This window comes from Urocitellus parryii, chromosome 9 (genome assembly GCF_045843805.1).
Source record: "Urocitellus parryii isolate mUroPar1 chromosome 9, mUroPar1.hap1, whole genome shotgun sequence".
NCBI classification, from domain to species: domain Eukaryota; kingdom Metazoa; phylum Chordata; class Mammalia; order Rodentia; family Sciuridae; genus Urocitellus; species Urocitellus parryii.
The window spans coordinates 57,804,594-57,822,827 of NC_135539.1; the positions used below are offsets into that span (position 1 = coordinate 57,804,594).

Sequence of the window (18,234 nt, forward strand, 5' to 3'; positions counted from 1 at the left end):
TTCATTTAAACTTAGCTTAAAAAGGCAAAGTAGAGACCAGGCTTACAAAAATATATTGACAAGGTCTACACTGAATTTGTCTTGATAATTTTTCTTTCCCGGTAATCAAGTCTTTTAACACTAATTAATGCATCAAAAAGCAAATTACTTTGCAACAAACATGAATTGGCACCTTTGTTCGAAAGGAGCTAATGGTAATCCCAACTCTATGAGGAAGGTCTCACAGTGATTTATATCCTACCTAGTTAGCATCATCAGGTTAACCAGAACCCATTAAATGAAATGACCATTTGTAAAATATTAACATCTTGACGTTCACTATTAAAATGCTTTCTCTTTTGTTTTTTCTTTGTGGTACTGAGAATCAAACCCATGCTAGGCAAGTATTCTACCACAGAGCTGCAACCCATACCTATTTAAATGCTCTCTGAAAGTAGATTTAAGTAAAGCACAAGTTTCAAATCAATAAGGACAACTCAGCTATGATAAATTCCTTTTTTTTTTTAATTGTTTTCTTTCCAGGGCCTAGCACATGCTAAGCAAGTGCTCTACCACTGAGCTATACTTCCAGCTCTGTGACAAATTCTAACCCCACCCATTCACCTTCCATAAAAGCACAACTTTGGAAGAAAGATGAGAATATATATTAGTTCCATATTAGTGCCCACTATTAAACTCTTATGTGAAAGGCGGGTATTCCTCTTTTCTTCTACATTTGCTCCATATGGAATACTAAGCATCGATGATATCTTTACCTATTATTTGCTAAATTTAATGTCTTGGGGAAAATGTCCAAGTCCTCCACTAAAATGTCTATAAGAAGGGGCTGGAGATGTAGCTCTAGCATAGAGCACCTGCTTGGCATGCACAAGGCCCCAGTTCAATCCCCACCACCGAAGGAAGGAAGGAAGAATGAAAGGAGGGAGGAAGGGAGGGAGGGAACAAAGAAAGAGAGAGAATATTCCCTAAATGTAGTCCACTGTAAATTACAATGTTTTCTAGAGCTGGCATGAGCTTAAGAGGGAAAAGCTCCAGTTTTTGAAAAAAATACAACAGAGGAAAATCCACATTACAACACTGCTGACTTGCACCTAATTTAAAAATGAACAGAAACTCTCTACTAGACAATGCTTACAGTTCCTCCTGCCTTGTTTGGCTCCAGTTTTGCATCAGTGATCAAGGTGAGCGAAGGGCTCAGATTCACTAGGGTGGTGGGATGGGTGGAAGCTGATGGGATGGTAGAAGCAAAAGGAGATGCCACAACTGCAGGTAAGTGACGCTGCGTTTATCTGACAAAGCAACATTTAGAAATGGGAGAAACATTTTGCAAGCTCACTGTGGTATTCTCCAATGAGTTACCTGGGAACTTATGGATAGTGGACAGAGTATTTATTACCTGAGAAGCAAGTTGAAAAGCTAGGGAGGAAGACTCCACTTTCTTCTCTCCCCACAAAGTCACAGTCAGGGCAAAACTGGGGCAAGTAATTTTCCTTCTCAGTGATTCCTGGTTTTGTGTAAAGCAGGTAATAATAACAACAACAAAAGCAACAACAAACTACCTACAAGATTCATTTTGTATGACAGAATGTAACCTCTGTATAAGAAAAAAATTAAACACAAAAAAACCTGCATAATGGTAATACCTGCTACATATGCAGTGCTTTGTAATACAAACTTTTTAATAAAAATACCTCATTTTAACCTCATGACAGCCTGTGAGTTGGGGAGAAGGAAATAGTCTTAAGGTGTAATGGAGCCAGGGCCAAGCCCATGGTCATTGCCATGACAGCACACACCACCTTGGAAAATCTATTTGGAGCTACAACCATCAAAATCATCTTGATTTCATTATACTTCTAATTCTGTTCCTTTGGGCTCAGGGTGTTCTGAATCAAGAGGGCTCTGGGCTTCCTGGGAGCCCTCCATACACGGGCTGTGTTCTTAGCCAGCCTGAGGCAGGCTGGCTCCACAGACAGGGTGGCCACCATTTGCACCACCATACACTTATACTGCACAACCAACCCTCTGCTATGCCAGCAGTCTACCAACAGGGGGCCCAGCTGGACAACTTCTGGTTTAGTCTAAAATGGGTGCTTCTTCAGGGAGAATGTGAGGAGATGTTCCCTGCCCTTGACAACAGAATGAGAAATGGTCACTGACACTGTTCTGATTCAAAGTCAACATAAGACTTACCCATGGCTGTTCCCGCTGAAATCTGATGCCAGATGGTGTTGTGCTAGGCAGGTAATTAGACAGACACCCAGAAAAATTAAAATGTGAATATCTTCTGAACTAAAATAATCAAATTATTAAGTGTAATTTCAAAAAACCTTGCAAGCTCACACTGAGACTTTCTTCTACAACTACAATCTAAATACTAATGCACTGAGAAAGGGAAGGTACACACACACACACACACACACACACACACACACACACACAAAAGCACAGAAATACCTCTAAGGTCGGTGTCACAGTTGGTTTCAGGGAGGCTGTAAATTCCTCCCAGCTACTATGCCATTCAAACACAGTCACAGCAAAACGCTAACTACAGAGCATCTGGTCTGGCAGGGCTCTACACTGCACAAACACACTGTCATCTGCACGAGGAACCACAGAGGTGAGAAGAAAACAGGCTCTCACTTTTGAAGGCGGCTGAATTTTAATCTCCTGGGAATCAGATGCAGAGTCGGACTTGGTGCCTCCAGAATTAGGCTTCTCCTTTTTCCTCTTCTGTTTCTTTTTTTTCTTTTTGGCTCCCAAATCCCCTGCAGGACTTCTGTAAGAAATGCCAGAAGGGTAAAACAAACCAAAGAAAGAAGTCATTATATAAAATCAAGTTGCATAAAATTAGTCACTTAGAAAAACACACAGGACACACACTAGAAAATAACTGTTAGGGTGTAAGTGGGATGTGAAAGGTAGTCAAATTAAGATGTCAATGCAGAAAAATATTAGTCCATGATATCATCCTTTAGGTGCTTAGAAGTCACCTAAAGCAGGAAAGCTGTAGATATAAACCACATTTTATAACTAAAATCAAATAGCTTTCATGGTTATCACTGCACTATTAATCTACTTCTTACTCAGTCTTTTAAGGGAGAGATACATGTGAAAAATACCATTATAAACATCTCTTGGGGACAACAAAACACCAATCTTTTTTTTTCCCCCTCCTGCAGTGCTAGGAATCAAATCTCAGACCTTGCACATGATAGATCCAGAGCTATAACCCTAGCCCACCAAAGTACTCATCTTACAGCAACAGAAATGAAAGAAACTTTTTCTTTAGGTGAGTACATTTATCCTGATAAAGATTTTTACTAGGAGGGGTAACAAAAAACTCAACTGACAAAAACATTAACTGGTGAAACACTTCCAATAAGAACCCTTGTCATCTTATGTGTTGTCTTCTAAAAGAGCAAATAGAAAAAAAGACACAAGGAGATTTAAATTTTCTATTTATTTGGACTTCTTACTCAGCCACCAAATACCTGAAACATAAATTAAAATTTAGCATCAGCAATTATTATTACATTATTGCCCACCCCAAGTAGGGAAAGTTGAAAACTTATTTTATTGTAAATCGATCTACTTTATCTATCCCTGCTTATTTCTTTCTGAATTTTTATTTAACTATCATATATATTCATCATATAAGACTCAAATGTTATTAATATGTATTAGCATCTTATAATAGTCAAAGGCAATCAATAGTGTTTCTGGTATGCATGTTTCAAAAATTGTCTTACTTCTCTAAGCATGTTCCTTGTTTTTACTATGAATAATTTTTTTAAACTTTTCATTTTTATTTATTTATTTTTTTATGTGGTGTTGAGGATCAAACCCAGTGCCTCAGGGTGCTAGGCAAGCACCCTACCACCAAGCCACGACCCCAGCCTCTCACTATGAATAATTTTTAAATAAAAATTCAATCTTTTTTTGCAGGGGAGATACTAGGGTTTGAACCCAGGAGCACTCAACCACTGACCCACATCCCTAGAACTATTTTGTATTTTTAGAGACAGGGACTCACTGAGTTGCTTAGTTCCTCACCATTGCTGAGGCTGACTTTGAACCCGCAATCCTCCTGATTCAACCTCCTAAGCTACTGGGCAAAAATTTAATCTTAAACATTAAAAAAAAAAAAAAAAAAAACAATTTTTTAGTTGTAGGTGAACACAATGCCTTTATTTTATTTTTATGTGGTGCTGAGGATTGAACCCAGTGCCTCACACATGGTAGGCAAGCACTCTACCACTGAGCTTCAATCATAGCCCCAAACATAACATTTTGAAACATGCATCCTCCCGCTTCCACTTTACAAGTATCTTAGAGTTCTTTCCACATCAGGACACTCTGAGCTACCTCATTTCTCTTCAGCAGCTGGCACACTCCACTGTGGAGATAGAACACATTTTATTGAGCCATTCCTAGGTTAAAAAGGCTGCTGCAAAAAAAAAAAAAAAAAAAAAAAAATTCAGGTACTTAACATTTTTCTGCATTCAAGCTGGTATGTCTGAAGGTGGAAAGGCTAGGTGAAAGCGATTTCGGTTTTATTGTACAATTCAGACTCTTTCCTAAATAGTGTACTAAATAAAGTATACCCTAGCAACAGGAAATCAAACAGTGTCCATCCACCTGCGCCAGCCCTGCACTAGTGTCACTCCTTCTCACTGCAAAGGGGGGACTTACTAGAGTGGAAAACATCTCACAGATCTCACTGCACACTTAATTTGTTTTTTTAGTCAGGAGTGTGGTCATACATCTTCTTATATATTTATTGGCCATTTACATTGTTTCATAAAGTTGTTTGGTTATATCCCCTTTGTATTAGTTGTCTTTTAAAAATGATTTGTAGGCATTCTTTAAAGTATCAATAGCACCTACAGTAAGTATCTACTTTGGGCACTTAATCTCGTTTAAACCCCACCACAGTCCTACAAGAGCAACATGATTTTATGCTTGGATCACATCACCTAGTTTGGGTCTGTTATTTAGATCACAAATATTTTGCTCATTTGTTTTTTAGCTTTAAGCCTTATTTATGGTATCTTTTTAAAATTTTTTATGTAATCTAATATTGAAAATTTTTCCCCTTGTGGCTTCTTGGTTTTTAAATCTTGCTTACAAAGGTGTCTCTTATTCCAAATAGTGTAAATATCCTTATCTGCCTTTTTTTTCTATTATTTTAATTATTTTTGAGAAAAAGTTAGCTTTCCAACCCATTTGGAATAAAATGTGCCTGCTATATACCACATCCCTGCTTTCCAAAAGTATATTATAAATACAAGAAAATCCCATTAAAGACGGCCATGGTGGTGCACACCTGTAATCCTAGCAACTCGAGGGGCTGAGGCAGGAGGATCATGAGTTCAAAGCTAGCCTCAGCAACTTAATGAGGCCCCAAGCAACTCAGCAAGACTCTGTCTCTAACTAAAATATAAAAAAGGGCTGGGGATGTGGCTCAGTATTTAAGCATCCCTGGGTTCAATCCACAGGCCAAGGGCCTATGAGGAGTGCTGATGCCTTCCCCCTGGGCCAAAGCATTTCAGAGCCATTATGCTTTCTCTTGACCTCTCGGGTTTCCCTGCCAAGTCTTGCAGCCTTAAATCAAAATGAGCACTGACTGATGGCATCTCCTTCAGCCAAGACACCTACCACTCTAATAACATACACACATGCACCTGCCCACCCCCAGGAAGCATGAGAAAGAAGCAGAACTGTGAGGTGGTTTTTACCACTTCATAACCAGGAGGACCCCAACTGATAGAGTGATAGCCTTAGTGCCCAATATCTAGGTTATAAAGGGACTCCCTTCCCACCAGTTATTCATGTGTTAAAGTAGTAAATTTTTAAATCTAAAATGGGTAATTCATTCCTCCGTAAAATCAAAATATGAAATGTATGTTCAGTAGTGAGAGAAACTGTTTAAGGCACAAGTGTATAAGCTATAGATTCATATTTCCCTGTTCCTAATCCAAAATTAGAAAGCAGTGCTCATTTTTGAAGATACATTAAGACTTTGTCAAGTGGTGCCCTAGTGGTCTAAAAATAGTACTGCATTCTCACCCCAAAATGAGCATTTACTTTCATCAGTAGAATTAAATCTGTACTATCATGATGTTTATATTTAAAATCATCTGGTGACTAAGGATGCCCATAAATATCTGACTAGCAATCGGGCTTAAACAAACATATCACAGCCAGGTAGTGGAGCTAGAAGTCAGCTATGGATACATACAACTTTGTATAGTCTCTGATTTGAGACCAAGAATATTTTAGGCTTTCCTTCATGTTCCCAAGGTTGCCACCTTATAAATGATGAATTTGCTATCCTGTTATTGCGTGACTTATGCAGTCACGTGTATGTTACATAAGAAATCTATTTCACACCTGCATACCTTAGGTCTCTAATGCCTAACACAGGTCAATAGTAGTAACAAATAAATCCCTGTTGAATGAATAACTGAATGAATAAATGATTCTGACTCTTGAGGTGGGTTAATCATACATTGCCAGGCAGTGAAACACCACAGAAAGCTACAATTTCCCATACTGTGATGGCAGAGTGTTTGCAACCTACTCTAAAGTATTTACTGAACATTACTATGAGCTGGGCCCCGGGTTGGGTGCACAGAGAGGCGGACATCATTAAAGACATTGCTGGGCTTCACAATCCAGGGAATTATCCCTCTTCTGCCCTCACCCATTATTTAATTGTTGCTGGTTAAAGCTTTCATAGAAACCACTAGAAGCCCAGGACCATGCAGCTTTTCTTATAATACACCCAGTTTAAAATAGCTCCAAATTCCTGAATAACTTTCTGAGAGAGGAATACAGAATGAGAGATTGTGACTGGTTCAAATGCTTTGAAACAGATGCCTATCCAATTGGATCAAAATGCCTCCTTCAATGATCCAGAAAGAAGTCTCTGTCCTAGGTGGATTCATTTTTTTCTAAAGCAGAAAAATTAAACTCATGGAAGCTGGAGTGAATACAGAGATAATAAAAACACCAGACTATTTCACCAAAAATTCTTTAAATAAGATTACATCATCTATTCTATCATTTTTAGAACACTTGTATAATAAAATCTTCCATTAATTACACTTTGGGAGTTAATTACCATACTCACCAAAACTCCCTCACCAAAACTGTATCGCTAAAATTATACTTTTTAAATTTTGGTATAATGGGGCAACTGTACTCATTTTTTGTTAACTAGTTCAAAAGGGATTCCTTGCCCTTCTCTTTCTCATCTGAACATTAAAATCAATTGGCAGGTAGCTGCAAAAATGGACACTAAATGAGTCATCTCTCCTCTAACCTCCCAGACACATGCTCCAAACATTCCAGCCCTTGAATAAGGAAGAGCTATTGTTCCATTTCTCAGAAGTCTTAAGGAAACCAGAATTTGGAATAAGAGATGACAGGGATACCATGTCACATTACTAGGATAACTGTAATAAAAAAGGTAATGGGCTGGGTATGGTGGTGCATACCTCTAATTCCAGCAGTTCAGGAGGCTGGGGCAGGAGGAAGATCACAAGTTTGATACCAGCCTCAGCAACTTAACAAGGCCCTAAGCGCAAGACCCTGTCTCAAAATAGAAAATAAAAAAGGGCAGAGGATGTGGCTCAGTGATTAGGCACGCCTGAGCTTAATCCCCAGAGCAATCAATCAATCAATAAAAAGATAATAAAAAGTTTTGGTGAGGATAGACAGAAACTGGAACCCTTGTACACTGCTAGTGGGAATGTAAAATGGTGAAGCTACTTTGGCAAGCAATCTTTGTGGGTCCTGAGAATATTAAGTACAGATTCCCAATACAACCAAGTAATTACACTCCCAGGTATTCCCAAAGAGAAAGTAAAAATGTACCCATTTAGTAAACTTGTATATGAACATTCATAATGGCCTTCTTTTTTTCATTGTATTTTAGTACATTATAGTTATACACAATAGGGGGGTTTATTTTGACGTATTCATAAATGCATATAACATAGTTTTCTCCATTGCAATCCCCAGTATTTCTTCTTTCCCTCCCTCTTCCTTCCCACTGATCCTCTTCCTCTATTCTATTGGTCCCTCCTCCCTCTCCCTTGGTGCCCTCACTTCTACTCTGATCTATTTTAATGAGATCCTCCTTTTTTAATTCCCTTTTTCTCTCTAGCTTCTGCATGAGAGAAAACATCTGTCCCTTAACTTTCTGAGTCTGTCTTATTTCACTTAGCATGATGTTCTGCACTTCCATCCATTTACCAGTAAGTAACATAACTTCATCCTTCTTTATGGCTAAGTAGAACTCCATTGTGTATACATACCACACTTCTTTATCCATTCACTTATTGATGGGCACCTAGTCTGGTTCTATAACTTGGATATTGTGGACTGTGCTGGTATGCATTGGTATGCATGTGTCACATAGTGGCCTTATTCTTAATGGCTCCTCCACCAAATGTTCATAGCCAGAAGAATGCATAAGGGAATGTGGTATATCTATGCAATGGAATATTATTTAGCAATATTTAAAAACGAATGTTTATACATATTATAACAAGGTGAATCTTGAAAACACAGTAAGTGAACGATGCCAGTTAGGTAAAAGGCCATGTATTATTGGATTTACAGAAAACATCCAAACAGGTATATCCATAGAAACAAGGAAGGTAGATTTGGGGTTGCCAGGAGCTGGGGAGCTGGAGGGACAGTGGGTTGATGGCTAAGGATGTGAATTTCTTTCTGGAATGATGGAAATGTTATAAATTGATTGTGGTGATGGTTGCACAACTCTGTAAATATTCTAAAAGCTACTGAATTATATACTTTAAATGGATAAACTCTATGGTATGTGTATTGCAATGAAACTGTTTTTAAAAATTAACAAGTGATCTGGGTGTGGTGGCACACACCTGTAATCCCAGAACTTGGAAGCCTGAGGCAGGAAGATTGCAAGTTCAAAGCCAGCCTCAACAACATAGTGAGACCCTAAGCAACTCAGTGAGACCCTATATCTAAATAAAATATTTTTAAAAGGGCTGGGGATGTGGCTCAGTGGTTAAGTGTCCCTGGGTTCAATCTCCAGTACCAAAAATAAATTTTAAAAAAATTTTAAAATAAAATTTAACAAGTGAAACTCTTCCTTGGATATGGCAGGATGGTGGTGAGGCATGAGCAGTTGCAGAGCTGGCTACAGCCACCTGGTTGGGGTCTGTTCCCTACCAGAATCCAGGTCTCTGAAGAGAGAGATGCATAACAAAGACATCAAAATGCCTGGGTGGGAAAGAGGTTGAGCAGGCTTCTGGACAATAAAGGAAAACTCTTGCTTAGGAGATGATTCTTCTTTGAAATCATATTAAGAGCCTGATTCAGACTTCAGTGCTTGAGGCCAATTACAGAGTCAAAGAAATTCAGCTGCAGAAATCATGCCACTCTTTTAAAAGTCTCTTGAGCTTCAAGAAGAGAAGTTCCAATTACTTGTTCCCCTAACATTCATATGAAAGATCCATAAAGAAAAGTTCTCAATTTTGCTGCCTCAAAAAGTACAGACACTTCAGCATGTCTAGAAGAATCTCTAGGAATATTCAAACCTCAAGTGAAAACCAATACACTCCCTCTCAGCTGTGAAAACATCAAATATTTAATGAGACACACCAGAAAATTTTCAAGAAATATCCATGGAATCTACGGACAGGACTTAAAGAAAGAGCCAACGTAACAGAGCCATGGAAACATTTCACATTTGGTCCAGGAGAATTCCAAAAAATCTATTTTCCTTTCTCTCTGGGTTCACAGCTGGACAATTCCCAGCTCCCTGGCAGTCAGGTATGGTCACCAAGTTCTAGTCACTGAAAAGTGAGAAGAACTGGTGTTTGCTGCTTCCTGTTGGCATGGAAACCCTGAGGTAGACTTTGCCATGCTCTTCCTTTCCCTTGTACTAACTAGGTGCAGATGTAGGAGAAGATACTAAAAGGATGGCAGAGGCACACAATGAAGGACATGTAGTCTCTGAATGACCAAATAAGCATCATTACCTGAACACATGCTCAAGACCATTACATGGACAAGAAGGAAATATCCACTGCATTGAGCAATCACATATTAGGGTGTGTCGTAGTTTAAATTTGGAATGTCCCCCAAAGCTCAAGTATAATTCCCAATGCAGAAGTGTTCAGAGGTGGGGTCTTAGGAAAGTGATTCGATCCTAGGGCTCTATCCTCTTCAAAGGATTAATCTACTAAATGAGTCACAGCTGGAAAGAAACAGAAACTCTTGGAGGTGGGAGCTAACTAAAGGAGTAGGCCCTTAGGGTCATGCCTTTGGAGACTATATCTAATCCACAGTCCCTTCCTCTTCCTCTCTCTCTCTTTCCTTCCCAGTCACCAGGGGGAGGTAAGCAGGGTGTTGATCCACTACACCATTCCACCTTGATGGTGTGTCTAACCTTGGGCCCAAAGCAATGAAGCCACACAACCCCGGATTGAAACCATCAAGAAAATAAATCTTTCCTTCTTTTTTTTTAAATATTTTTTTAGTTGTAGATGGACACAATACCTCTATTTTCTTTGTTCATTTCTATATGGTGTCAGGGATCGAACCCAGTGCCTCATGCATGATAGGCAAGCACTCCACCACTGAGCTAAAACCCCAGCCCCTTTTTCCTTCTTTTGGTTGTTTTTCTCAGGTATTTTGTCACAGTGAACAAAAGCTGACTTAACACAGGGTCTACAACAGCTCAACCAATCATAATTAATACATTAACTTTAAGAGTCACATGAAATATACTCAATTTAAACAGAATATGAATTCCAAAGATGAGAAGCAATATTAGACTTTACAGGATAAATGATCACTCAGCTCTTCCCCACTCACTGGGCAAAAGAGGAAACATCAGTGGTTTGATACAAATATTCTCCCTCTTGATTTCCAATTACCTGCATAGAAAATGGTAAGATTGGCCAGGTACAGTGGTGTATACCTATAATTCCAGCAGCTCAGGAGGCTGAGGCAGGAGGATAGCAAGTTTAAGGCTAGCCTCAGCAATTTAGCAAGGCCCTAAACAACTTACAAGACACTGTCTGAAAATAAACAATAAAAAGGGCTGGGATGTAACTAGTGGTAAAGCACCCCTGAGTTTAATCCCCAGTACCAAATAAGCAAAACTGAAAACAACAACAAAAAGAAAAATGGTGAGATTAAGGCTAAAGATATAACTTAGTGATACAGCATTTGCCTACCATGTGTGAAACCCTGAGTTCAATCTCCAGTATTGGAAAAAAAAAAAAAAAAGAAAGAAAGATAAAAAGAAAATGGTGGGATTACAGATGAGTAATCTTCTATTTTAATGTATTTTCTGATCTGTCCTTAAGAATCACAATGGTTTTACAACTACAACATTTTTAAGAAATAAAATAAAATATATACCCATCAGAGACTGGAACTAGAAAAAAAGATCACTGAACTATAACAGACATGCCAGTAACAGCTCAATATATAGGAACCAGGTATATAATAAAGATTTCATTAAAAGCAGTAGTGCAAACATGAATCTTTCAATCAGAAGCATTAGAGAAATTGAATTCCCATCAGAGAAAAATGAAAATAATTGCTACTTTTTTTTTGAATTACCATATGCATGTGCACAACTCTGGTGCTCTGGTTAGGACATCACTTCCCTAGAAGGAAGGGGATTACACTAGAGAGAAAACACAAGGGCTAGGCATGGTGGTGCACACCTGTAATCCTAGCAACTGATGCAGCTGAGGTGGGAGTTAAAGTTTGGGGCCAGCCTGGGCAACTTAGAGCCTGTCTCAAAATAAAAAAGGCCTGGAGGTGTTGCTCAGTGGCAGAGCACCCCTAGGTTTAATCCCCAGTACACAAGAAAAAGAGAGAGAGAGGAAAAAAAGCATGAGGAGATTTTGGTTCAGTTTATTAAAAACAGTGAAGGTCACCCCAAGATGCATTGCATTGCCCTGCTGATGAAAGATAATTCATATCCACAGCTGGGGAAGACGGCTAAGGATGACCCAAATTATCAGTTGTACTTGCCACAAATCTGTCTCCATCTTGCATCACATCATCACGAGATTATCATGAAACCATCCAATTCAATAGTGGATTTTAACTGCAATGCAGGTGCTTGAAGAAGTCATGTGACTTTTGTTTTGTCAGTGGCTCATCTGTGGAATTCCACTATTGATTTCTTCATTTTTTCCCCCAAGTGTAACCACAATCCAAAGCAGAAAGCCAACCTTCCAGCTGTCATCGGGGGCTTCGAGCTCTCCAAGGCTGAATAGCAAGCCCAGGATTCAAGCCTGGCTGGAATAGGATCTAGTAGCCTCCAGTCTGTATTGTTAACCAATCTCTTTTCATATATACTGGGTTGCTTCCAATTGCAGGTTCATTTAAACTCTTACCAAGTTCTAAAAATGGGAAAGTATGGCCTATCTCATTAGCCTTCTCCTACATTAATCCCACTATTATCAATCCATTTTAGTGCCTACTTCACATAAAAACCCATTTCTTTTTTTTTAATTTTTTGTTTAGTTTTTTATGCAGTGCTATGGATCAAACCCAGTGCCCCAAACATGCTAGGCCGCACTCCACCACTGAGCCACAGCCACAGCCCTAAAAACCATTTCTGATAAAAGATAATGTTTAATAATGTAATTGTATTCAACACACATTGGCCAGAAACTATTCTAGTATGAAGTTCAGTTTGCGAAGTGACAACGTTCTTTGAAAATAGTCCAATATTAGAATAGAAGAAGAAATGTTTTTTAAGATCAATACATGTAACTTAAAGACTAAGAACATTAGCTGTTCAACAACAGCAAAACTCTTCCTAAAGGGCTGGGGATGTGGCTCAAGCAGTAGCGCGCTCGCCTGGCATGCGTGCGGCCCGGGTTCGATCCTCAGCACCACATACCAACAAAGATGTGTCTGCCGAGAACTAGAAAATAAATATTAAAAATTCTTTCTCTCTCTCTCTCTCTCTCTCTCTCTCTCTCTCTCTCTCTCTCTCCTCTTAAAAAAAAAAAAAAAAAAAAAAAAACTCTTCCTAAAAATGAAATGAACATAACAAGTAGAAAAATCAAATTTTAAAAAGGCTTGAGAAACTTGGCAGAATACATCCTTTATGATAGTCCAAATCAGTAAAAAGTTACCCACTTTTAATAGCTTTTTTCACCCAGGCTCACAAGTGTTTTTTTCTGATAGAATAGCTGATATCTACTAGCATCTGGCTTTTCTCAATTCTGGTTCTTTCTCAGCTTACTAAAATTAGATAAGTTAAAAAAAAATCCTTTATGGCTGAGATTCATTTCAACATTGTACTACCTTTGTTATATTTAATAATATTAATGTGTATTAGCAAAGTTAAAATTTTGATGTGCTTTTTAAATTAGATTGCTATTTCTAAATTCCCTTGCCTACAAAATTTTCATTTTTTTACTTCCTTTTTTGTATGTCCCAAAGCTAATCAAGGAGCAAGGATATTTATCTATTTATTTTCATACTGGGAATTGAATTCAGAGTTGCTTTACTAATGAGCTATAATCCTAGTCCTTTCTTTTTTTTTAATTTTGAGGCAGTCTCATTAAGTTGCAGACGCTGGCCTTGAACTGTGAATAAACAGGTAGACACCGGTCCTTGCTTTGCAGACACATTCAGCTCAGGCTGTTATTAGAAAATACCAATGACAGAGTAGCTTAAAAAACAGACATTTGTTTCTCATATTATTGGAAGCTAGAAGTTCAAGATCAGGGTGTTAGTACTGATGGGTTCTAGTGACAAATCTTTTTCTGGTGGAGAGGCAAGAGCTCTGTTCTCTACATCTCTAAACCCATCATGAGGGCTCCACCTTCAAGACTTAATACCATCACACTGGAGATTTAGGCTTCAACATATAAATCTGAAAAGACACACAATTTGGTCCACAGCCATGTGCCCACCATATCCTACTCTGAAAACAACTGCTGACCACTTTATCAATCAACTTTCCATCACTATAACAAAATATTTGAAATAACTAACTTATAAAGAAAAAAGGAAAAGGTTTATTTTGGCTAACACTAAGGGAGATTTCAGTCCTTAACTGGCTCAGTTGCTTTGGTGAGGCAGCATATCATGGCAGGAGTGCGTGGTAGAGCAAAACTGCCTGCACAACAAGCCAAAGGAGCAAAGGCACTGAGGAGGGGAGACAGGGCTGAGTGGGACGGAGGAAGGGAGCAGAGGCTAGAGATAAATAAACCTTGGGTCTCTAACAGACTATCTGTTCCTTATTTTGAAATCACCTATTATATGTTTAAATAAAATTTCCTTTTTCTTGAGCTAATGTGTGGATGTTCCACACACATTCAGCAACAGCTTATGTGTGTTACTCACTTATCAGCCATGCGGCCTCCAACAAGCCACTTATCTCAAGGAGCCATGTCTTCCTTGGCAGTAGAACAAGGGTCTGCCTGAGCAGATGACTGGGGAGACAGGGTGGGGACACAAGTGGGAAGGTGCCATGGAAAGGACACATTCATTAAGGGCTCCAGACCTCTGACAGGGGTCATCATCTCTGGCTTCATGAAAGAAAGGACATTTGGGTTGACCTTGAATTTGAAGTAGAGATAGATGAAGAGGACATGAGGGAAATCACATATGATGGCCTACAGAGGGGCGTGGATGGACAAATTCCCTTGGTGAGCAATGATGTCTGGCACTGAATTTGAAGTTGATTTTGGCCCCATGCTATAATCACAACCCTCCCCCATTACCCACAATACCTTCAGTAAAAGGTGTAAATAACTGTCCATTAGTGAGGACCTAGGGGTAAAGTGAAAGCCAGACAACTGCATTGCACCCGAGGTCAAATGCTTAAGAAAAGTTAAAGGATCCAAAACCATTAGAAGTCTAGTGATGGGGGAAGTTGGAGTCAGGCTGGACATGCTTGAGGACCATGAAAACTTAAATCCCAAGAAGCCCCCCAAAATATGCACTAGCTTGGGTCATTTTGTTTAACTAAAGGAACAATGATCCTAGAAGTTTGTAAAAGAGCATGGAGGGCTGGGGATGAGGCTCAAGCGGTAGCGCGCTCGCCTGGCATGCATGTGGCCCAGGTTCGATCCTCAGCACCACATACAAACAAAGATGTTGTGTCCGCCGAAAACTAAAAAATAAATATTAAAATTCTCTCTCTTTCTCCCTCTCTTCTCTCACTCTCTCTTTAAAAAAAGAAAAAAAAAGAGCATGGAAACCTCTTGGTTACAGGATAGGGATAAAACATAAGAAGCTTCTAGACTGAAAACAAGGCAAACAAACAAACAAAAAGAATAAGGTTACCTAAATAAGAAAGAAGCAGGTTGGCAGAGAAAACAATCTATGTACCACTAAAAACCAGAAAATAGAAAAGTAATGTGTGTGGAGTTTAAAAGAAAAATCATTGTTAGGATGGGACTGTAGTTCAGCGGTCAAGCACTTAACTATTTCAAGGCCCTAGGTTCCATTTTCAGCAATGCAAAATAGGGTCAAAGGAGGGAGGGAGGGAAGGAAGGAAAAAAGGAAGGATGCAGGGGAGAACAATTATTATAGAATTACATGCACGTCTAATCTATGGTTTTTATGTGCAGGAAACAGAACCTTCATACATGTAAGAACTAGCCACATCCAACATAAGAAAAAAAAATTAAGCTGGATGTGTTGGTGCATACCTAGGATCCCAATGATTTTGGAGGATGCGGCAGGAGGACGGTAAGTTTGAGGCCAGCCTGGGCAATTTAGAGAGACCCTGTCTCAAAAAAAAAAAAAAAAAAAAAATGAAGAGCTGGGGATGTAGTTCAGTGTTTGCCTGGTTCATGTGAAATCCTGCCTTCAATCTCCAATACTGAAAAAAGGAAGAAAACAAGAAAAAGCAAAAACAATTAAATTAGAAAGCAAATAAAGGAAAGAATGTGTTTTATAAGGAAGAGTGGTAAGTGATAACAACAGGAAAACTGTCAGGAAAGTCCAAAAAGATTTTAACACAGATGTGAAATTAACAAAATAGTTAAAAAGAACATTTTTAGGGACACAAGAATAGATATTAAAGAAGTCACATGGAACTAAAATTCCAGGTTATTTCAATAAAACCTAGGAAATGAAAGCAAAACCTCCTACACATTTATGTCTTGTAAGATTATATAGTGTTTTAGAATATGGCTAATTTTTGATACTGATAGGGAAATATGGATTAAATACATGCTTATTCAAAATGTTAAAGATAAGCCCCAGAATTAAAAAAAAAAAAAAAAGGAAGAATGAAAATTTAACATTTCCTGCAAAAGACAATAAAGAAATATTTTTAGTGTAATGGAAAATTCACAGGCAGGATATGATATAAGCTGTCTAATATGATAGCCACCAGTCACACAGGGGTGTTTAAATTTAAATTAATTTCAAATAAACTGTTCCTCAGTCACACCATCTTAAGTGGTTAACAGCCCCAGGTGGTTAATGACTACCAAACTGGATATTTCTATTATTCCAGAAAGTTCTAGCAGACAACAGTAATAGTGAAAAATACAAGGTAATGAAGGAACATATGGAAGTATGATTTTATTCATGTTAATCACATACACCCACTTGTGAGTTAATTAAACCGTTAAACTGGCATTTCTAGGAATTTCTAGGAAAACCAAGGACTTTCATTCACTGTATACTTTATTGTTTGAATTTTTTAATAAGCATATTTTTACTCTTATAACAAGTAAAAGTGATTAACATATTTTTAAGTGGAATAACAACCTGTCTCCTTTCTTGAACTTGGAACAGAACTTTAGTTCTGTTAAAACAAATTGATTTTAACTAGTATAGATTTATAGTATATCCTGGTGCTAATTAACAAAGCTGGCAAGGTACATGTCATATACTTAGATATTTTCTGTATTTTAGCCACCATGGGGGCAGGGAAGAAAGTCTGTTCTGAGCCAAAGGATGATATCTCTATCTCAGACACAAGTTTAAACTGATATTTGATCATTTAAAACTATTTCTTGAACTGAGGAGGTCCCGTGGGCAAGGGCTTTTAATACATCTTTCCACTTCGATTCTTGTAGCTGATAATAGAACAAATTTCAGAAAGGGTAATTTTGAATTATGTTGTAAATTTCCCAAGAAAAGAAAACTCTATTGAGAGTTATGTTTCTGGACATTCCCACTGAATCCATGTAACTAAGGGGAAGTTTCCATAGTCAGTCTCAACAATAAATTAAGTTAGATATGCTGCCCAGAGTAATTTCAGTTTTTTGGGGGGATGGTAAAAGAGAGGTCATACTCTGTGTAATAAGAATTACAAAGCTTTCATCTTTGTCATGTACCAGATCTTTAATTTTTCTGAGAAAAAAAAATATCATTAAAAATGTCTTAACTCTCACCGGGTATGGCGGCACATGCCTGTAATCCCAGCAGCTTGGAAGGCTGAAGAGGATCAAGAGTTCAAAGTCAGCCTTAGCAATTTAGTGAGGCCCTAAGTAACTCAAGGAGACCTGTCTCTAAATAATATATAAAAAGGGGTTGGGGATGTCGTTCAGTGATTAAGTACCCCTGGGTTCAATCCCAGGTACCAAAAAAAAAAAAGAATCTTAACTCTCACATACTAAAATTATATCACATTATCACATCTACCTCAGGGACTTAGTCACTTATCTGCCAACACATACACATGTTTATTTTTATTCCCTACATAAATATTGTTGGTATTTCCCCACAGACTATACTAAGAGAGAAACTCTGAATGGAAAAAAGAAAAACATCAATTTGTGTAGAATATATAATATACATTCTAAAAGTTAAATGTTGGCAACCGGTTTTGTTATCAACTTAAACATCAATTTTATTTGGAGACCAACTATGTGACTGTATTTCAACCCTAGACATGACTGTGCTTGTGGGGTGGAAATTTTGACCCCTATCAGATGTTGTTCACAAATGGAGAAGATACACATGGATGTGGCTAGAAGATAGCAAGTTTTAGCCAATGCTCCAACAATTTACCCAGTCCTCAACCGTTTCCCAAATTCCTTCAGAAAAAAAATAACAGAAGACATAAACACATCAAGAACAAGCACAGGGTTAAAATATTAAAGATTCTTGATTATCTACCTAATCTCAAACCCATAAAAGTTCCTATGAAATTCATCCTACAGGTAACCTCTTCCAGACAACTTTAGCAGTTATTTTCAGTCACTTGAACCCATTTCTAATAAT

General features: G+C 38.2%; 1 protein-coding gene across 5 annotated transcripts in view; it reads right to left on the reverse strand.

Moving 5' to 3' along the window:
- Nmt2 (N-myristoyltransferase 2) overlaps positions 1-18,234 on the reverse strand; it is a 43,506-nt gene that overhangs the window by 22,029 nt on the left and 3,243 nt on the right. The window contains exons 2-5 of one of the 5 annotated variants that reach the window (XM_077802614.1): positions 15,702-15,778; positions 2,644-2,779; positions 2,194-2,236; positions 1,397-1,504 (exon numbers count right to left, since the gene is read on the reverse strand). In XM_077802614.1, coding sequence (XP_077658740.1) covers positions 1,397-1,504; positions 2,194-2,236; positions 2,644-2,779; positions 15,702-15,778 — 364 coding nt within the window. Of the gene's footprint in view, positions 1-1,135; positions 1,228-1,396; positions 1,505-2,193; positions 2,237-2,643; positions 2,780-15,701; positions 15,779-18,234 lie in introns of all 5 variants that reach the window. The other 4 variants (XM_026408137.2, XM_077802615.1, XM_026408138.2 and 1 more) reach the window with 4 other exon arrangements.